The sequence below is a fragment of the Triticum urartu genome, chromosome 5A, assembly GCF_056163025.1.
Source record: "Triticum urartu cultivar PI428250 chromosome 5A, HENAU_Tu73, whole genome shotgun sequence".
NCBI lineage: Eukaryota > Viridiplantae > Streptophyta > Magnoliopsida > Poales > Poaceae > Triticum > Triticum urartu.
In genome coordinates this window covers 666,671,856-666,694,942 of record NC_141877.1, presented here as the reverse complement: position 1 = coordinate 666,694,942, position 23,087 = coordinate 666,671,856, and the positions used below count along the sequence as shown (strand labels likewise).

The 23,087-nt window shown below is 45.5% G+C and overlaps 1 protein-coding gene and 1 pseudogene across 1 annotated transcript; both read right to left on the bottom strand.

The window, feature by feature from the left end:
- Positions 1-74: 74 nt before the first annotated feature.
- Positions 75-3,570, bottom strand: LOC125511498 (disease resistance protein RGA4-like). Its single transcript, XM_087525131.1, has one exon. The coding sequence runs from the start codon at positions 3,404-3,406 to the stop codon at positions 719-721; it is 2,688 nt and encodes an 895-aa protein (XP_087381257.1). The 5' UTR covers positions 3,407-3,570; the 3' UTR covers positions 75-718.
- Positions 3,571-9,850: 6,280 nt separating this feature from the next.
- LOC147973896 (uncharacterized) lies at positions 9,851-12,505 on the bottom strand (annotated as a pseudogene).
- Between the last annotated feature and the right edge of the window lie 10,582 nt (positions 12,506-23,087).

The following is a 23,087-nucleotide window of genomic DNA, read 5'->3' as shown; positions in this document are numbered from 1 at the left end:
CTCAATTGGCAAGCTAAGAAAATCATTGCACAAACTAATGTAGTTACTAATACTACATCGCAATATAGGGTCATTTAGACGGAGAACAACTTTTGTGTGCCCATCCCATTTATTTAAATTTTGAAAAATAGAAAAATGTTCATATTTTGAAAAATTTCGATTTTTACATGTACATCGCTTGATAAAGTGTGGATCTTCAAATTTTGGGCCACAAATATGTCCTTCAGTGGGATATACAGAAAAAAAACACGGGAGATAATTGTCTAAGAAACCATAAGTGTGAACAGCCTGGACATATTTTTTTGACCAAAATTTATAGATTCATACTTCATTTCAGCCCCACAATGTATCTACATTCTTTTTACAATCTTTCAAAGCCTCAATGTGCTTATCTTTTCACCTAGGTGCACATGACATCTTTTCCATTTAGACATGGCTGAGGTGTAGCATTGCAGACACTCAAACAGAGAACTCAAAGTGGAACCGGTTCCAGCAAAACGAAAGAAAGATTGTTGCACACAGTAGAAATACAAGTCTTTATTGCATAGCCAACACACAATGGTATAACAATCCCACACCGTATACAAATCACAGTCCATGATAGAATGAGGAAAACAATCAGAAGTAGGAACACACAAGCATGCAACACTCACAACACAATCATCACTCACTCCAGAGCAAGCAGGCTCGTACTGGTCGGTGCCTGCAGTGGCTAACTTCAGGCATTGTGCTTGAAGACGGGATGATTCAGGTGTGGTGCGACGGCCTGCTTCACGGGGTCTGGGTTGCAGCTGCCGCTGAGCTCGAGCTCTTTCAGCCTTGGGAGATTGCCGATTCCGGAGATGAACTGCATGCTCTTGAAAGCCCAAGCTAGCTTCTCCAGCCTAGGTGCCGTTCCACTCTCGAAGATTATGTTGGTGATGTCGGAACACTCAATGGCGAGAAACTTGAGGCTTGGGAATTCTTCTTTCCCAAAAGTGATCTTCATTGCGCCGTAGGACATCTGTCGGAGCCTAAGGCAGCGCAAGCCACCGAGTTTGCCAAGGAGTCGTATGGCATGATCCTTGAGGGAGGTGTCGCGCAAGGTAATCTTGGCAAGTTGGTGGAGCTCTGTGATCCATGGAGGCAGCCCAACGCCTGTGAGGCCGCCGATGTACAGGCTCTGGAGAAACTCGGGAGGTGAAAATGGATTCTCTTGATCCATGCTGAATGTAAGAGGATCGGTCTCATCGACAGGATGTCCAATTCGGATTGACAAAGAACGAAGGCATCTGTGCAGCTTGCTGATTGCTTGGAGGAGATGCTTGAAGGAGCTGGCAACCTTCTTGCCATGGAGAACAACTCCTAGCTTCCGTACCTTGACTAGCTGCCCAACATCCATGAGCATCGACTCACTGCCACTCCCGGAGACCTGTACGTGTGACAGTATCTCCAGGTTCCCCCTCATGGCCCCGATTCCATGGGGCATCCGCGGCGTGGAAAATGATTCCTTGGAGTTGATGGTGTCCTTGACCGGGGAGAAGTCTGCATGGCCTGCGAGCAGATGCTTGAGCATCAGGAGCTTGGCAAAATCTGTGGGGAAGGCTTGTATCTTGGTTTGCCGAATGTCCAGCGTCTCTAGCTGCTGCAGCCTATGGATTTGCCTGGGCAGCACAGAAACATCAGTGTTCCTGAGGCTCAAGTACTTGAGCATGAACAACTTGCAGATGTTGTTCAGATGGCGCTTCTCCAAGCCTTTGCAGCCTTCTAGATCAAGCACCTTCACCAGCAGCAGTTGAGAGGACGCGGGCAGTGATCCCAGGCACCTCTTGCTGTCACCAAGATGTGCATTGCAGATCATGGAGCCGACACTGATGACATTCTCTTCTTCTGCAACCTCAGTGATGAGGCGATGCACTGGAGGAGGCACTACACAAGTCTTGATCTTGCCTGCATCACTAATGTCAGCAGGGCAAATGAGACCTCGGCTGACAAATGCACCGAAGCAGCGCTCGGCTGCCACTTCAGCTGAGCCATGATCACCTTCCACAGATATCAGGCCTTGGGCTGCCCATCTTCTCACTAGGGATGTCCTCCTGATGCTGTGATCTTGTGGAAGGAGAATACATAGGTGCAGGAAGCACATGTGGCACTCTTTAGGCATGTCACTGTAGGAAAACATGAGCATCCGCTTGAAGTTATAGCTGCTATCGTCGTCGCAAGGACGGCGGCATGCCTCTAAACACAGGCTTTCCTGCAGCTTCTCCAGCTCCTGTCTTGTCCTGTGGGGATTGGCATACAAGGCATGGAGGAACATCTTCATGGAAGCAACATCCGGGTCGCATCTCTTGAGAATGCTATGTATGACGCCCCGCACATCGCTATCATGAAAATTGCTAGCTACAAGGGCCACTGCTCTCTTGAAGAAGAAATCCACAAGGGAATAGGTTACCACTTTATCTGGAGAAGATGACTTGACAAGCCCATCATCCTTTGTGGTCACTATGATGGCGCTACCAGCAGGGAGGCTTATGAAGTTGAGAGCAATTCTGATCTGGTCCCACATGCCCGGGTAATCATCGAGGTCGTCGAGAACAATCAGGACCCTTCTGCCTTCCAAGCGGCCTCGGATGTTCCACAGGAGTTTCATGTTATCTGATGATGTGTCGTCCAGCACGTCCTGGTTTTGGTCAGGAAGGAGCTGGCAGAGCAGGTCATGGAATATCTGCCAGAGGATTGGAGGCCTCTGGATGGTGATCCATACCTTTACGTTGAAGCCGCCGGACACCGAAGGATCTTGGTACACTTGCTGAGCTAGACCGGTACCTTCTGCATCATCTGGTGCTAGAATGACAATGAGTTTGAACGGCCGCCCTCTGGCCTCGTCACCGTCTCCTTTCTTGCCCAGCCAGGCGGTCAGCTCTGCTGCACTTTCCTTCAGGATATTGGGCTCAGCATCGACCAGAGCTCGTCTGAAAGCACCTCTCTCGTCGTCGTCATCATCATGGTCTTCTGATTCTTGGACACTGCGGAGAGGCGGCCTTCTGCTGTCCATCGCCATGGTAGTAGAAGCTTGCATGATGGCAGGCGGTGGCGGCACGGCGATGCCGTACCTCAGCCGTCTCTCGCCGGCCTCTTGCACCCGGACCTTGAGCTCCCGGATACGCTTGGCGATGGTGCTGCGGCTGCGAGGGATGGTGGCGCACCCTCCAAGGAACCATGGCATTTGCATGTAGCGCAGCAGCCCCGTTGCACGGCGGGGCGATGTGTGCCGGTAGAGGTTGATGCAGTCTCGGGAGTCGCTGGCGAGGTCCCTGACCTGCCTAACCCACACCTGGACCTCCTCGTCGCCGCCGCGCTGCCCACCACTTGGAGTCAGCTGCTGGGTCCTGGCAAGGTGGCGGAGGAAGCCGTTCATGACCTCCATCTCGTCCTGGATGAAGTTCGCGTCATCGTTGGACGCCAGCAGCCAATGGTTGCTGTGTGTCGGTGCAGATGGCCGGCGAGATGTCGCCTGAGGATGAGCCGCCGGCTCGCCGGGAAGCTTCAGCCATCTCTCTCTCTACTGTATATGTGAGTCGAGATGTTTCTTTCTCAGTTTTGGCAGGAAACGAAATGGTGATGGACGGAAACAACAGATGAGGAGGAGAGCGTACCTGATGTGTGTTTCTCTTCTTGTTTAATTTCCTTGTTCGTTTCGTGTTGTAGAGGGGGTGCATATAGTCCTTGCAAAGCTAGTTTAGAGTGCATGTAGGAAAAGAGCCTGCACTGTGATTGTGCCAAGGGTCCTAGCTACCTCTTTTCGTTAGATTTTTGTTTAATTTCCTTGTTCGTTTCGTGTACAAGGATGCATATGTCTCTAGTTTCAGTGGCCTTTGCAAGCCAGGGTAGGGTGATAATAGTAATTACAAAGGGTCTATATTTAAATTTGGTTTTCCTTAAGAGCATCTCCAACATGCGCTCAACACGCGGCGTGCTAAAATAACATTTACAGCGCCGAAATAGCAACTTTTTGCGCGCGGCGAACAAAACCAAAAAGATCAAACACATAAAAAATAAATTAACAATACATAGTTCAGTTTTATTACAATTTAAACAAATAGTTACAACATCAAACATACAAATCACTAGTTTTGATTCCATGCCCACCACTTCTCGATTAGATCCTTCTGAAGATCATCATGTGTTTCGACACGTCGAATGGCATGATAGGAGGCAAGCCACCCTCTCAGCCCTCTGTCGCACCCGCACTGGACGTCCCAAGAGCTCATATTAGGAGTAGTCTAAATCTTGCCCACGCTCATTCTCGATGATCATGTTATGCATGATCACACAAGCGTTTATGATATATTAAAGGATCTTTTGATCCCAAAATCTAGCCGGTCCTTTCACAATAGCAAATTGGGCTTGCAAAATCCCAAAAGCTCTCTCCACATCTTCCCTAGCCACCGCATGAGCATTGTGGAAATCAAGTTTTTTCTTACCTTTCGATTTTTTCAACGGCTTCACAAATGTTTACCATTTTGGGTAGATGCCATCCGCAATGTAGTAGCCATAGTTGTATGTATGACCATTTGCTACAAATTGCACCGGTGACAGTTCATCATTTGAAATCCTATTCATGAGTGGTGACCGATTAGGAACATTGATGTTATTCAAAGATCCAGGTATTCAAAAAAAAACATGTCAAATCCAAATCTCTTGACCGGCCACTACTTCAAGGATTATAGTGAAACCTTTTTTTTGGCCGTGAAATTGTCCATGCCATGCCTTGGGACAGTTCCTCCAACTCCAATGCATGTAATCTATTGAGCCAAGCATACTTGGGAACCTGCGAGCTTTGTTCATCTCCAAAAGCCTTGCGGCGTATTCAGCATTGGGAGCTCTCAAATACTCCAGACCAAACACTTGCACAACTCCGACTACGAAGCACTTGTCACACATGATGGCTTGACTCTCACCCATGGCTAAGTGGTCATCAACTAGATTAGCAGGAATACCGTATGCCAACATATGCAAAGCAGCTGTCACCTTTTGAAAGGTGCTACGCGCGAATTCTCCGGCGACATTCCTCCTTTGTTGAAAAAACTGATCATGGCTTGCCAGTTTCTTTGCAATGCTTTGAACAACTTGATCAGTGCTCATCCTAAAACGACGCTGAAAGTACGACTCGGGGTATACGGGATTATCCACAAAATAGTGCCTCATCAATCTGTTGTCGGCATCGATATTATCCCTCCAAATTTTCTGACGACCCATAACCGAACCATCGTTCTTTAGCTTTTTATTGGCGTGCATAGCTAGGATCATTGCAAGGTCTTCCTCCTCTTGAATATCAAATTCTTCGTCGGAAGAATCATATGACGAACTCATCTACAATATTGAATTTAAACTAGTCTATAAAACTACAAACAACATGCACCAAATTCATCTACAAAATAAGTTGAAGCAATACATACCTTGCAAACGTTTTGTCAAACACCTTGTGGGCGCCGAGCGGCAATGGGAAGCCCGGCACTGTTTGTCGGAGGAATGGTACGCTCGAGGGGCGGCGGCGACGAGAGGAGGTGGAGGAAGCCGCGGCGGCGTGCGGGGATAGGCTGGGGAAGCGTCATCGGGTCGTCGGAGTAAATGGGGAGGTGCGGGCGGCGGCGCCAGCGGCTGGATCCGGCGGTTGGTGGAAGTCACGCGCGAGTCGTCGCTGTCCAGCGCGCAGGAGCGGGCACACGAAATAAGTGACACGTGATACCGTTTTGCTCTGCGTGCTGAACCAACTATAGCGCGCGCGTCTTTTGCGCGTCCGCTGGAGTGCCCGGAACAGCTGCGCGCGCGTTTGTTAGAGCATCTATATGTATAGATGGACAACAGGTGTGTTAGAATAAATCCGAGGCATATCGTTGATCATCCGAGAACCAAGCAATCACACGAGCACGACACCGAGATTTGTTAACGAGGTTCACCGATATGGCTACATCCCCGAGGCCTGACTATGGGCGCTCCTCCCCATGACACCGCTACAATAGCGCATCCGGTCGCCCTGGACACCGGCACATGCTGCCGGCTTCCCCTGCGTTCCGGTGCTATTATGTTGGCATAGGTTACATTGTGTGTCTACCCCCGCTATATAAGAGAGGCCTAGGATACAAGTGTCCTACTAGGACACGACTTCATATCCTATCTAAATACAATACAAATACAATTCCAACTGTAACCTACCTTGTACACAATATTCGACACAACTCTAACAAACTTCACCTTGACGAATATTCTCCACCTCCTTGAATTCGTCAATGCGTCAAACTTCCATGTACATTGGATTTGAACTTATCCCATGAGTACCGCTGCTACTCCAAAGACTTCATATGACTCCACCTGCAACTTGTAGTCCCTTCTTTTCTTGACCAGAGTCAACACTTGAACGGAATTAAGTTCCACATTACTCTAGATTGCGCTCCCAACTTTCAGAGTATCCGTCCAACGCCATCACACATTGATCACTGACCTGCGTGAAAGTGAACAACTCACATATTGGGTGTCACACATAAGAGTTACCTGAACTCAACATCACCGCTCCTTTCTTGACTGCCTGTCTGAAACTTGAAGGAATTTTACCATTGCTTTTAGTCATCCCGAGTCAAATTTGCAGTTGACTCACCACATGTATGACCACCAGAGCCCTGGCCCGTCTCCATGCCCCGTGCGTACCGCACGCCTCACCGCTATTACCGCGTCGAGCCTCCGCTGTCCCGGTCGAGTTTCAAGGGTCGCGAACCCACACCACTCAACCTCCACTGCGGAGTATACCATCAACCATCGTCGACCGATGACGAGTTTCACGCTTCCACCAGACCACTGGGCTCCAGTCCGAACTGCATGTCACTCACTTTTCCCTCTTTGTTGAATAGGCTTTGATTCACTAGATCCTTTCATCGTAGCCCTTCAATCCAGCTCCACCTTCAACATGACTCCATGGTAGATAATCAGTCCACCCCTTGCGCCCGGATGACTTCAAGCTCTCATGCGTACGCCGTCTTGAATCAACCCCGCTCCATAGTCTTGTCGAAGTCACACAAGCACTCAGGCCTGCGCCACGTGTTTCCACGCCCCAGAAGTCGGTCACCATCAGCATCACACTCCTATGTCGCTGTCGCCGATCCCACCATCGTCTTCTATACCAACCGACTTGCGTCGATCCATTAGACTGTCCAGTCCGACCCAGCCGAAGTAGTCCGGCTGTATGACACGCTCGAGGCTCCCAAATCGTCTTCCGCGAATTTCCATCCATCACCTGATAATTCCATCTTAGCTGACATGACTTCCTGCAACTCCTTCAAGCATCCTTGTCGTGCCAACAATCTTTCACCCATATTCGCCATAACCCAAAGCTTCCAGTCCCGTTGAACTTCTCCACCTCAAACCTGGTACCCATTGGCGCCATGGTTTTTTGTACGGCTGACCCAGCGAAAAATTATTCGAGCTTTCCTCACGTGATGCCCAAGTACACAAGCAAAACCTTACGTGGTACACCCTCGTGCACTAATAGCAAAATCCAACCAATCTTGGTCTTCACGTGTAACTGCTCCAGGCACAAAACTCCAATGCTAGCTTTGCTTTGCCATGACCTTTTTCTTTCCAATGGATACTTATCGTTGATGGATTTTCTCACGCTAGATGTGATCTGCCTCCGTCCGCGTCATACATGGCCTTTTTATTTCCAAACAAATCCCGTGCTCAGCTTTTGAGTCCAGCGCCCTGCGCGTACAAGAGTACGCCCGACGGCCCGAGCCTCCGCTCGGCCAGCCCCGCCTGGGCTTGCCTGCAATGGGCCGCCCCAAACCCCGCTCAACGATCTCAACATGCGCCTCCTATACGCTTGCCCGATCGATCCATTGATCGACCGCCGCATGACTTGCCTGCGCTGTTTTCGATCGCATCTCGCCGAGTAAGCCAAAAACTGCTGCCATGTATCTGCTTCACGATCTGATTACTGCTCGAAGATAACACAACATGACCGGTCTGCCTGGATCGTAACTCGCCGATGATATTCATCCCATATTACAATCGCTTCCTGCAGATTTATGTCGACGCTTCTTCTTCCTCTCGATCAACGATCCACAGCCTCCGAATGACCTAGCTTATGATACCACTTGTTAAAATAAATCCGAGGCATACCGTTGATCATTTAAGGACCAAGCAATCATACGAGCACGACACCGAGATTTGTTAACGAGGTTCACCGATATGGCTACATCCCCGAGGCCTGACTATGGACGCTCCTCCCCATGACACCGCTACAATACCGCACCCGGTCGCCCTGGACACCGGCACATGCCGCCGGCTTGTTGGCATAAGTTACATTGTGTGTCTACTCCCACTATATAAGAGAGGCCTAGGATACAAGTGTCCTACTAGGACACGACTTCATATCCTATCTAAACACAATACAAATACAAGTCCAACTGTAACCTATCTTGTACACAATATTCGACACAACTCTAACAAGGTGAAATGCAAGGTTAAACCAAAAGAAAATTGCAAAAACCTATGAATTATAAAAGGAAAATGATTCAAACAATTGACTGGTCGAGGGACCTGCACGCCGCACGCGCCCGGCTCCCCCGCACGTATCTTTCTCCAATGGCCTCAAGTACATGTGTCGCCTCTCTCTCCGCAGCTGAGTCCTCATCCGATCCTGCCCTCCTTCTCCCCTAGTACCACTCCATTCTTGATTCTTCCTCCTTGTGGCGTCCATCTCCTGCCATGTATGTTACCAACAACATTTTGCGCCATGGATCATGGGTGACTCCATTCTGGAGCTCTCATGGTCACGTCATTGAGCTTTGGGAATGCAGAGGAATGGAACCAAGGTTGCTTGCTTCGGCGCTGACAGGGCTCTGGTGAGCCTGAATTAGCGAACTCGTTGCCTCCATTGTGGGTGGTCAGAGGTTAGTCATCTTAGGGATCTTTCGGGTGTAGGCTTCAACGGGATTTTCTCATGAATCATGATGCAAATGTGTTTTCTTTGTTGCTACACGCATTGTCTAACATGTTGCTCGGGATTTTCTTTTTTTGTGAGGGGAACTTAAGTAGAGAGCCGAAGGAACCAAGGCAGCTTCCATGGCAACTTTTGTCATGTCATGTACTCCTAAATGCTTGAAACCGCCAAGTTCAGTGATGACTTTCATACTCTTGGGAGTGATGAGGAACTTGATGGACGCTGGCAGTGCTATCGCCAGAGCCAGAAGTTATCGCGCTGCCGTGCTGAAGGAGACACGTTTGCACAGCATGCATCTGCTTGCACATCAGCTTGAGCCTCTCCATGCTTCAAGAGTTCAAGTAATCCGGGTGCGCCATTGTGGTCGTCGCTTCGTCACCCTTGTTCATCTCACCAGACACGGTTTCTATTTTTTTTTCTTTTCAAAATGGAGGTGTAAGAGAAGAAGTTTCTACTTTTGTAGATCAAAAGGGCCAATTCCGTTTATTTTGTTTGCCAATTCCCACAAAAAATAATAATTATACTTGTAGCAAGCGGAAGGTTTGGCAAAATGAAAACGCGCTCAACCCTTTAAATAACAAAAAGGCTGCTGAATTTACAAGGCCTGCCGTTTGTACATTTTATTAAGGTCATGCAGCAAGAGATTTACATATAAATATACTTGTATAGGGCAAATCCAAACCTCTAAACACGACTCCTCATCTCCAGTAGGAAGAAGAGAAAGATTGGACAAGACAAGAGCACTACTGTACAACAAACAGGTAAGTGAATGAATGTCACAAACAGATACTCCAGCTGAACCACATGCCGCTGCATGCTGTCGGCCATCGCTGTTTGCTGCTCTTTTTTTCTTCCCTTTTTTATTTTAAGAAGAAATCACCTACGGTAAAGAGGCAGATCCCACCTGGATATAGCTGTTGCTCCTTTGCATTTAAGGAAACACTCCCGAATGATGCAGCACAACTTTCTGAAGTACCGGCGCCCAAGACGCAAGCGCTTTGACGGTGGCGTGAAGAACTCCGACATGCCCTTCTTAAACCAGGGCTCGTCACAGTACTGGAGATTGAACATGGCAGTGGACACAAGCCAGACGACGGTGATGAACTCTCCGCCACTGTTGAGCTGCCTGGCGTGGGAATCCCTAGTGCAGTGGTGTGCAGCATAGCACAACATCTCCACCCACACCCCAAGTACCACCCGCCGCACCTCCACCTCTAGCAGCCTAAGAGCAAGGTCCGCTCCACGGGCCAAGGCAGGTGAAGGAATAGGCCCCATACGCAGCTCCTCGCTTCTTTTGTCTAGGTGCACCACGTCTGTCATTATTCTCTTGAGCTCCTTCATGTTCTCCCTTGCCTCACAACTTCTTTTCAACATCTCCATCCTTTTTCCATCCAACTCCCTCCATATATCGGGCCGATACTTACCACTCATCTCCTCCCTTGTTATGTCCAGATCCTCCTTTATTATGTCCAACTTCCTCTGTGCCCCTCTGTACAGCTCGGCCCCATCCCTTCTTCTATCCAGCTCCCACCTTCTGCTGATGCATTTCACGCGACGAAGATCAAGCCGCCCAATATATGCTGCTTCAGTATTGGCATACAATCCGGGCCGAACAGGGCTAGGCAGCATGTATGGACGTTCAACAAGGAGGAATATCATGTAGTTAGAGACTGCCCTGATTGCCTCCCCAACATAACCACACTCCTCCCCTGCTTGAGGCGATAATGAGAAGAACATTTTGGTGGCAAAGTACCATGAAAGGATTTTGTCATCAAAATCAATTCCAGCATGCGAGGTGGGATCCTCAAAGAATTCGCTCCATGGGTTCAGCGCACACTGACCGCTGTAACTCCTCCTCATCTCCTCATTGCCTTGACATGCCCCCACCATTCTGCTTACCTCTCCCAACACTGACTTCTTAGTACCATCTGAAATGACAGCCAAGGAGTGGTGCAGCTTCTTCCACAAATCTTTGCATCCCATTCCCAGGCACTGCACGGACACGCAACCTCCACTGCCATGGGGCGAGTCCATTTCTAAAAAAAATGGGGCGAGTTCACCAACTCGGGCTGTCCAATGGAACCTGACCATCTTCTATTTCTTTCTGCAGCCCTGACACACCGCCGGACAGATACAACTATGTTGTGAAGCCGATGCCATCTTCTAGCACGCAACAATGCACATGTCCATGTTGATCCGATTAGCTTCAATAATGCCATTGTTTCTAGGAAGACAGCCCCAACTAGTAAGATGTATGTGACAATGACATCAACTCTGTTCAAGTCATTTTTGCCAATGCTTGATTGAAATAGGAAGAAGGCGGTGATGGTGGCAACTGCTGAAATGGCACGGATGAAGCATCCATACCATGTGAAGACCACCACTGCCTTTGTATACAGGAAATCATACATCAAGGAGAGCTGCATCTCAACCAAACTCGAACATTTGGCCCTTGTTAGCAAATAGCTCTACGGTTTGACTCTGCAATGTAGATGGCCAGAACTTATAGTCCACCAACTGAGCCATGCAAATGGGGAGCAGGTCATGAGCTCCCTGTAGAACCTCTTCAAGATCAAACTTCTCCCCTTGGTCAAGAGCTTCCTGCAGAGTCTCTTCAAGATACAATCTCCCCCCTTGGGTCCATGGTGGACGCCGTTTTCGTTTAGCCTCACTCAACTTCCTACTGTCGAGGAATTTACTCATGTTGTCCAGGCTGGAGGACTTGAGCGCCCATACTCTCTCCCCATACTTGAGAAAACCACTGACAAATATCATCGCCAAGACTTTGACCAAGATCCAGCTGCCAGCGACATACTTGTATAGGACATAGGCCACTCCCACTGTCTGCATAACAAATGAGAGCAGGTGGCGCGGCCAGAGCTTGTTGTCTTCTATGTAGTAGGCCGTGATGTTGTCCTGGCCACCAAGATGCACCAGCAAGAACGGCGCCCAGAACGCCATGAGCTGTTGGTGTCCATGGGACTTGCCAAAGAAGGTCATGTGGGATGTGGCCAAGGATGTATACCACTATGTAGTCTGCCAGCAGGTATGCTAGCCAGAGGAGATCCATTGGGACAATGGAGATGTTCCGCCGTTGCATCCCGGCGAACATGAGCAGGAACACTTGCAGCATGAAGCTAACAAGCACTAGGATCTGGACCCCCCAACCATTCCATAGGCGCATCACTCCAGCCATCAGTGACCACTGAATGCACATGAGAATCATCATATTACAAACAAATTAGTTGAAGTACATACATATATTTCCTTCAGAAGAAGTACACACGAAACCACAGAGACAATATTACAGCCACCATGACAGTCGAATTAAACTATTAAATTTTGCATATACTAATGCAATGTACATGTAGTGCAAGCATGAGAACATAACCAGAACATACTAAGAACTATTGGCTCACATGTAACTTCTTTATGTAAATTCGCAAAAAAAAAAACTTCTTTATGTAGCTCACAGCGGAACATCTTTTAATTAGTAGAGACTAGAGAGGGTACTCAAAAGTCATAAGGGAGTTTATGAAATTCATTTCCAAATATATATTGTATTTCTTATATACTTGTAATAATTCTATGATAACATAGAGATCTAGACCAACCTAGTAGCACTATTTCAATCTTGACCTGCCAAACAAATGATCTAGACAATTTCTTTTTGATATTTCAAATTTCTATTAAAGGTAGGTGGAAATGACGACACTTGGGCGAGTGCCATATCACTAGAACCTACTACGTATTTCTTAGGAACAAAGAACTAACTAATCTTGCAAGTCACTTGTGCTCGACTGAAGTGCTGAGCTAGTAATAATTCTCCTACAACGCTTGAACCAAATATTTCGTACAGATAAGGGCGCAACTTATAATACATTTCCCCAAGACGAAATTTCAGGAAGATATGAGCCACACCCTACATTTTTTGCATTATTTGCAGAGATGCAGAGAAAACGGTACTAGTAGTAAATTTCAGCACATTGTTTATCCAAGACAAGGGAACATGTACAGTTTGCTGTTTTGTAGAGCACCTAATTTGCAGTTAATCTAGATCTTAAGACATGTAAAAGAGATTCACCTCGATGGCAGAAGAAGGCACGAGGGAGGGAGGTTTGTCGCAGAACAGCAGCAGGACTCCTAATCCTAATTAGCTCGCTAAGTATCCATGAGACAAAGATGCAGCACTAGTTGATTTGGGTATTATGGTTGATCAGCAAACTAGTCACTTGTCCCCCAGGACCATTATATCTATATATCGAAGGCTGCTGAAGAACCGTCTTTCCTGCCCAGCCCATTAGTCTCTTGTAAGCTTTTCCTCTTGGATGGAGAAGGCACCGTCCGGCCTTGCTTTACCCTCTGCCAAGCAAAGTAGTAGTAAAGCTCGATGAGAAGATAAACTACTCGCTAGCAAAAACTGCACAGTACTGAACATTGCGCTTTGGATGATTTCATTAAAAAAAATCTCTTCTTTTGCTGGTGCAGAAGCTTGGAAAGACAAGAATCCAAGAATCCGTCCTGCTCGAAGCAAGGCATGATTTTTAGTTTGGAACAGGAAAGGTATTGCCCCCTTCCCAAAAAACAAAGGTACAATATTACTATTCCCCTGAAAAAGAAGAAGCAGGGTAGATTGCAGCATCACAACACAATCGAGTTGGCAGGGCCCAGCTTATACCTTCCTTGCGGACTCATCTCCTCCGGTCGCCGGTAGAAACGTGGACGCGGTGAGCCCCATCGGCTGATGCTGCCTGCTCTTTTTTTCAAAAAGGAGGACTCCTCGGTCTCTGCATCAAAAGGATGCATACGGCTACACTTATAGATAAATAAAGAGGTTCAACAAGGTCTTATAGTCTGAAAACAGAAAAACGGCAACCTCACAAAGAGCCACAACGTCAAAAACAAAATGCCCCAAAGCCACCACCGGCTGGCAAAACAAAGATATGTAAACTAATCGCCTATCCTATTACATGACCGTCATCCAAACCGGTTGAAGATATCCCGCGCTACCATCTCCCACCGGACAGATCCAGTAAACAAACGCTCCCTGGCCAAGGGCTTCGGCACCTCCGACTCGCCGGCCAAGGATCCGGCCGTGCCCCTGCCGCAGTAAAGGGGTAGGGCGGGCGACGGGTAGAGAAGGGAGTGGGGGAGCGAGTAGGGGCGGCACACATGGCATGGGTGACGGCGGGCGAGGTGACGGCGCACGGCATTGGTAGAGGCGGAACTGCGGTGGGAGGAGAAAGGTGGAGGCTGCAGGTGCTCCTTTTTTTTCCAAAGATTTGTCATTTTCACTGATCATGGACTAAATAAAGAAGTGAAGAGTTGCGTGGCTAGTTAAACGATAAAAAATCGAAGGATAACCTAGATAACTTCTTTTCTAGTTTTTCTTGGTCATTGGTGGATCGATTTTTACGTGATGTCCAATTTTATATCTTTGTGTGGAGTTTTTTTTTTACAAAGACGTGATTTTTGATGTCTTAGAAATATGCTATTTATTGGTTAGTAGTTTTGCATTGGCAGTCTGTGAAGTATGCTATTTATTTTCTATTCCCGTCATTCCATAATGTAAGATTTTTTTCACACTACATTAGTGTCAGAAAACGTCCTACATTATAAGACGGAGGGAGCAGTAGTTTTGCATTGACAATATGTGAAGTATGCTATTTATTTTCTATTCCTGCCGTTCCATAATATAAGACTTTTTTCACACTACACTAGTGTCAGAAAATGTTCTATATTATAAGACGGAGGGAGCAGTAGTTTTGCTTACTAAGAGCATCACCAATGTGTAGAGGCAGACTTGCCTCTAAGGTGGGCCCTACACCCCAACCCCGAGCATGTACAAAGACCTCAGGGTGTGTAGCATCCGTCCTTGCCTCTAAAGATGGGTCCCATATGAAATAAACAATTTCAAATATCCCAGCTGATTTCAATCTTTCCATGCACTTGTCATAGAACATTTTTTACAGCAATACACTGGTATATACTCCCTCCGTTCGGAATTATTTGTCGCATAAATGGATGCATCTAGTTGTATTTTAGTTCTATATACATCCATATTCGAAACAAGTAATTCCGAACGAAAGGAGTAGATCCGTTTATATTTTTTGATCGCTGGAGGCTGCCTCCAAGCATAGCGACGACGCTAGTGAATTTTAGCTTAGAGGCAGAACACGTAGTGTATAGCGCCAGCGCCAAAGAGCATAGAAGCAGCGATAGAGGCGGCTAAATCGTACACTGTGGATGCCCTAGCTACCCCTTACAAAATCTATTTATAGTTTGGTTGAGATTCACAGCTTGTGATGAGTTGTTGGGCTGTCATCGGAGGGCATGACCTTACAAATGTCTCCTGCTTCCTCGAGTTTACCATTAGCAGGTTTATCCGTGTGTCTTTATTAGCAGGTTGTCAACAGTTTTACTATTAGCAAGTTTACTTATTTTGAAACGGAGGGAGTACATTTTTCAACAAAAAAGGAGTGCAAACAATGTCCACACTTATTTGACTCGTCACTCGTGTATGTTTTTTAAAACAAATGCGTGGAAAACAGGTTTTGATTATTCCAAGAGGAATTGTTCACCCATACGAAAATCAATACTTGTGCCCCTTTGTAAAGATATATAAGAATGTTCACTTGTTAAAAAAAATCTTTCTTTACAGAGGGAGCACTTTTAAGAAAGTGTGTTATGAAAAAATATTGTGTATATTAAAAAAATATTTGTATATCTCAAAAAGATGCTCATTTTGAATAAGAATGTTCACTTGTTAACCAAATAATCCATATGCCCCATTAAAAATATTTGTGTATTTTGCCAAGACGAAAAGAAGTAAAAGGAAAAGATCGTACAAGGCCTGGCCCATTTGGGGAAGCACTGTGGACAGCCCTACTTCCAGGTAAGATGTGCTGCGAGTCACTCAAACGTGTACACCGCCCCACCCCTTGCACGCACTCTTTAGGCCCCTGGTTATTTTCTCCTTTTTATTTCCTTTTATTAATTTTATTTCTGGGATTTAAAAAAATCACAAATCTAAAAAAACATTAATTTTAGAAAATATTGCAAACTTTAAAAATATTTTTGGATTTAAAGAAATGTTCATGAATTTGATTTTTTTACCAGATCTCAAAAAATTACAAAATTTAGAAATGTTGTGAATTTGTTTAAAAAATTATAAACCTAATTTTTTGTTAACAAAAAAATATTCAGAAATTTTACAAAATGTGCAAATATAGAAACTATTCTCAAATTAAAAAATGGTTCCCAAATTTCACTGATCATGGACTAAATAAAGAAGTGAAGAGTTGTGTGGCTAGTTAAACGAAGAAAATCGAAGGATAACCTAGATGGTAGAACCTTGGCGCGCCAAAACAAATAGTTGTCCAGCGTGAGACGAGTCGTGATTAGGTTGTCGAAGTGGAACAGTCCGGAGATCATGGCGGCGTCGGTGTAGCAACAGCGGAGACCGCAGGGGCTTCGGGTGCCACACCCGCGGGCTGATCAGTGGAGGCCCCCGAGGACGCCGGCATGATGGCGAGTGTCGGGGACGAGCCAGCAGTGGCCGCAGGTGGCACCATCATCGCGGCGGTGGAGGACGCCACCGTCGACGGCGCGGGAGACGGCGGGATCGGAGCCGAGGACAACGAACCAATGGCGGTGGTGCCGAAGACTTGGGGTCGTGGCGACGCACCAGCGTGGGCAGGAAGATTGAGAAGGGTGGCCAGCGTCGCGGGGATGACCCCGGAGCTGGCGGAACCGGAGGCGGAAGTGGTCATGGCAGCGGCGGCGACGGTGGCCCTAGGGTTGGGGGCACGACGGCGGCGGCGGCTGAGGTGGAGGTGGAGTAGGTTCTAGGTGTAGGCTGATATCATGTTAAACATAGGATTTGTAGAAACTGGCTCAACCCTGTAGAGGTGGCCTATCACATATATTTATAAGGTTACACAATATATAAATTACACAGTTAGGCTACGTTACAAAGTCTAACACCCAGAACGCCATGAGCTGTTGGTGTACGTGCGACTTGCCGAAGAAGGTCATGTGGCCAAGGATGTATACCGCTATGTAGTCTGCCAGCAGGTATGCTAGCCAGAGGAGGTTCCTTGGGACAATGGAGATGTTCCGCCGTCGCATCCCGGCGAGCATGAGCAGGAACACTTGCAGCACGAAGCTAACAAGCACTAGGATCTGGACGCCCCCAACCATTCCATAGGCGCATCACTCCAGCCATCAGTGACCACTGAATGCGCAGGAGAATCATCATATTACAAACAAATTAGTTGACCCTCTCTTGTTGCCAGCTGGCGTCAAAAAAGGAAAGAAACGATCTGATCGTGCACATGGCCAGATTCCCTTTTCTCCCAATCGTAACCGACGCAACCCAGTGTGTGTGAACACACGACACAAAACCTCTGGAGACTTTTCTCCCTTCCCCGCTCCTCCTCCACCCTTTCTTCCCCATCAACCCCTCCCTCCTCCATTTTCTGCAGGATCCATCCACCCAACCCATCAGCACTTGAACCTTCCGTGCGCCACCTCTCTATCTGGACAACTTGGGGGTGTGCCACTATGCCCTGATCCCTGCAACAAGGAAACACAAAAGGCATCAGTGTTATGCATGCAACTTGGATGTTATGCATGCAACCCCTCCTTGAGTCCTTGTATTAGGTTGGTTCTTCAATTTGATTTATCGAGAGCAAAAACCGTCAACAACTTATGGCAGTTATTTTGGGCAAGTTCAGTAAACCCCAATAGGCAAATCTCTGTAATGCACTCTGACTTGCGAGGGTAGAAAAAACCTTGTGTTCCTTTATAGGAAGCATGCAAAAAATGTTTTTTGAATACTGTGGACATTGAAACACACAAGTTACAGGTTTGTTGTTTGGAAAACATAGTAAGGGAGGGGGAAAAGGTTTGTGTGTCAGATAAATCACAAAATGCAAAATAGGCAAATCACAGATGCAGAGCAGGCAAGTCACATGCTTAGCACTAGCAAGTCACAGCCAAATTTCAAGCAAGTCGTACTCATCACTAGCTGCAATGCACTGTGTAATGCACTCTGACTTGGTAGTGCCAGACAAAAAAACATAATGTTCCTTTGAAAAAAATGTGGACATTGAAAAACACAAGTTATAGGTTCGTTGTTTGGAAAAACTTAAAAATAATTTGACCCATCCCCCCCCCCCAACTTAGCAGTAAAAGGGGCAGCAAAAATTCTGAGGAAAAAGGTTCTAATTGTTCAAGAAAAACAGGAATTTAGCAAAGAAATAGTTTGCCTACATCAGCGAAAATCCTAGTAAAATGGTTGTGAGACACTTTTTCTATATTTGTATGATACTCTTGTGTGGCTTTTTGGTTAGACAAGTTGTGCTGAGTTGTAGGCAATTTCCCTAATGCTTGCAGGCAACTTTTGTTTTTGAAAAAATAAAATCATCAGTAGGATAGTGCTTTGCACTTTTTTCTGCTTGGCAAGTTGTGTTTGCGGTGTAGGCAAATTTTGTGAGTTAAAACCTATTTATGTAGCCAGCTTGTTACTTTGGTGCCAAAAAAGAGAAGGGGAAATCAAAAGCAAGTCTTCCTGTAACGTACGTAATTTGTATTTAAGTTTCAGGCAACTCTCATTTTTGCCGAACAAAAAAGGCACCTACTAGGAATTCATAAAGAACATGTTGGAAAAAGCTTTGGGGGTTTTGCGAACTTTACGTGGAAGTTGCTGGTAAAACTTTTTGCTGGCAATAAAAGGGCGGCGTAGGAAGTAAGTATTCCTGTGATGTAGCAATTTGCACATAAGTTTCAGGCAACTCCCTTAATTTTTTGGGACAAAAAAAACTAACAACGAGCTACTTGGGAGGCAGAAAAAACTAGTTGAAAAGCTATTGGGGATGTGTGAAATTCACCTTGAAGTGGTTGGCAAAGCTTCTTACTTGCAAAGATGGAAAATAAAAAAAAGCAAGTCCTGCTGGGATGTAGGCAAAATGCATATAAGTTTGAGACAACTCCTATTTTTTGCCGAAACAAAAAAACAAAATAAAAAAATGGATAGCTTTGTGCAAAGCTTACCTGGAAGTGTATGTTGAAGCCTCTTGCTTGGGCGTGTGCACAAAACCTCGAAAATGTTGCTTTGACATCATTTGAGAATTTAGTGAGGCCCTTCAAGCAAAACAAACAATTTTTTTAGGCAAGAATATTTACGACACTTAGGTGATTAGGGGTAGCGTTTTGAGCAATGGTTTTCGTTTGCTCTAGCAAGAGCAGGTACTACTAGTCAAATATTCAAATATGATAGGATAGGATAGTCATTGCAGTACAAGTAGTAGCAACCATACAAATGACTCAGAATCATGAATGCCACTGCATCTTCTCTCTCTCTCATGTTCATCTTGTTCCCTCCCCCTCCCTCTCTCATGTTCATCTTCTTCTCTCCCTCCCTCCCTCCCTCTCTCTCTCCCCCTCTCCCTCTCCCTCTCTCTCATGTTCATCTTCCTCTCCCTGCCAGGGGATGGCATAGATTAGCATAGCAATAATTTTTTATGCTTCTAGTCTGCATGAGGGATCTTTGTAGCCGTTGTAGGCCTCTAGCCCTCTGTGGTAGTGCTGCAGGATCGAAGCAAATACAAAGGTGGGGCACGGCCAAGCTTTCAGGTTAAAGTGAGGAAGGGGGTATGCGTCTCTTGTGCAGATTGGTTTGTGTTGTACAACTACAAGTATCCGTTCATGTGTAGTACTGTACGTGATACAATAATCAGCCTCTATATTTGCCCTCTGCTCCAAGTGAAAAACGCTAAGTCAGGAGCAACTACCATAAGTAGCCACTATAAACTTGCACTGGGTTTGAATACCGAAGAAAAAATAAATAATGGAAGTCGGGAGAATCTACTACTTGGTTCATAGGCAATTTGACATGTTGCGAGAAAAAAAATCTGGACTTATATTGTGTAGAACATCAAGTTTTGTTGTGTCAATGCATCAATGGTTGAAGGAAAGTTGTGCTCTGATATAAGAAAATTGCATAGCATATCCAGGCAACTCTAAGCTTTGTTTAGAAAAAGAGGATTGAAAGGTAGCAATTCGTACTGGGTTTGTAGGCAATTTCCATAGTTTCTGCAGCCAACTCATTGGTTTGCTAGCCGCAGAAAAAAAGTAATGGAAGTCAGGAGCACCTACTACTTGGTTTGTAGGCAATTTGCCTACAAGTTTTAGGCAAAAAAAGTGGACCTATATTGTGTGGAACATCAAGTTGTGTTGTGTCCCCTGGGCAAATGTTTCAGTTGTTGTAGGCAAGTTGTGCTCTAATCTAAGCAAATTGCATACTATATCCAGGCAATCCAGGTTTTGTTTAGAAAAAAAGATTAAAAGGTAGGAACTCATACTAGGTTTGTAGACAATTCCCATAGATTCTGCAGCCAACTTGCCGAAGAAATAAAATAGGGGATACAAATTGCCTGTCGAGTGTCGACCCATTGAGCAAGTCCAATAGCAGAAATGAGGCATCTACTTATCAAAACATCATGCAAGTTTGAGCAAGTCTAATAGAAGAAATGAGTCCAATAGCTCAATATAAATCTTGAATTTTTCCTGCTTTATTATATGATCATAGTACATTTACCACTATACTATCAACTAACCATTCAAGAGAGTTTGTACTTGCTACTATCATCTCTCCAGCTGTCACAGGCTCACACAGATCAATGTCAAGCAGTAAAACAACCCAAACCACAATGCACCAAGCAATAGAATCATCACGCATAGGGGAAGCACAATTGCAGAATATGAAAGGAGAGAAAAAACCGACGTCTTCAAATTGCAGCCATCACCAGCAACAATTCAAGAGAAAAGGCACAAACACCATCATCCACCTGCTACCTTGATGCAATTTTCCTGCTCCAGTCCAAGCTATAGCCAGCACCTGTACACGGTCAGGTGTAGAAGTTCAGACATCGGAGCTAGGGTAGTTGTACGGTGCAGAAGGAGATAGCAGTAGGGATACGGAGGTGCACCAGCAGCTAGCAGCAGGAGGTCGAGGCCGTCCCGGATGCGGTCGGCAGCGAGCTGCTGGAGAGGAAGAGGCCCGCTGTGACGGTGTCAGGGCCAACGGCCCTGAATGAGGAGCATGGAGGCAGTGCGCGCTCGCCTTCGTCGTGGATATGGGTCGGCCCGGCGTTGGAGCGGGAGACCCGGCGGCGATGGGATCCAGGAGGCCGCGGGGATCCGAGCGCAGCGGCTGCATCCGACAGGCTGCTGAGATCCTGGCGATGCGGCGATCCGGAGGGGTCGGTGGCGTGCGGTGGCTGTGGAGATGCGGTGGCGGGGGGAGGGGCTGTTGGCGTCCGGCGGCTGCGGAGGCGCAACGGCGCTCTCCGACGAGTGGGAGGGGGCATTTCGCCGATTGGAGGAGGCCGGGTGCGTCGTTGGGAGGTACTTCTTACGTCTAGTTCTATAAAACAGTCTTGTTTAACGTTTGCTTTAATAAGAACCAATATAAATTCCCTCAAAAAAGGAAAAGGTAAATTTGAAAAGAAGATCATCGATTTTTAGAAAGTTCATGATTTTTTAAGAACAGTTCATCGATTTTTCTACGAAGTTCACTGATTTTGGAAAAAAAACCATCAATTTTGAAAAAAAATCATCGTTTTTGAAAAAAAGTTCATTGATTTTGGAAAGAGTTCAATGATTTTGAAAAGATTTCATCAATTTTGAAAAAAAGTTCATCGATTTGGAAAAGACTTCATCAATTTTCAAAAAGAGTTCATCGATTTCGAAAAAGAGTTCAACGATTTTAAAAAAATGAGTTCATCGATTTTGAAAAGAGTTCATCAATTTTAAAAAGAGTTCATCATTTTGAAAAAAAGTTCATTGATTTGGAAAAACAGTTCACGAATTTGAAAAAAAATCAAGAAATTGAAAAAGTTCATGCATTTAACAAAGAAAAAGAAATTCAAAGAGAAAAGGAAAAAAAGAAAAAGAAATAAAAAGAACAAAAGAGGGAAGAGGATGTAAAAGAAAAAAAATCAAGAAATTGAAAAACGTTCACGCATTTTTGGTTACTGTGACTTACATATATAACGAAGAAGTTGTGGGTTCGATTCCCACCCACGCTTGTGCTTTTTTTTTGTGGGATGAAAGCAAAAGAAAAAGAACGTAGACGGGCCGAGCCCAACCCGCTGCGGGGGTATGCGCCCGTTAGTGAAAAGAACTAAAATGGGCGCAGCGGGCGCCGTTTAGGAATTGCCACTTCATTAGCCCATGCTTGATCAATTGGATCAGTGCGCCAAACTGAGAAAGGCTAACCTGGTAACCCAGGTGTCGCATTCGGTGGTTTATTTATTTATTTTTTGTCTCAAAAAAATTATTTACTTTTTGAATGTCTGCCTATTCAGTTTTAAGAGAAACTTTTGTTAAGTAATTAATATTTATGAAATACCTGAAAAGTTACAGAAATACGTAAATAAGTTTAAATGTATGAGTATTTTAAATTACATGTCTATTTTTTAAATGCATGGAGAGTTTTGAAAAATATACATTTTTAAAAGATGTGAACACTTTTAAAAAAATTAACTTACTATTTAGAAAAAGTATGTAGCTTTATAATTGCATGGATATTTTAACAATGTGTGAACACTTTCTAATCACTTAATAAACACTTTTAACTGCAGAAAAATTTATGTATATAGAGATACTTTATTAGTTATTGAAAATAAGTGAATACATTTTTTAAACATAATTTTTGTAGATGTATACTAATTGTTTATTTTTTTATACATGGCAGTTTTACATAATTCATAATATGTTTACCTTATTATTATGAATTTGATTATAATATTAGATTTTCAAATGAATTTGCAAAAAAGGCGGCAGCTATTGTGGGGCAGGCCTAAGTGAGTAGTGTGCTACTAATGCTCTCTGTAAGCGTTAGATAGCAGCACCATTGGATACTAGCACATGACGAGATGCAGGAGACCAGACCAGCAACAGCCGACCCAGCATACAAAGAGGTGCTACAATACCAGGATACAAGCATCTTATTGCGGACTATGAAGAGCAGCTGACTCATGGCAACATTTATTACTTGATTGTACCATGGCCCGGTGCATTTGGGGACTTGCAGATCAGGACCTGG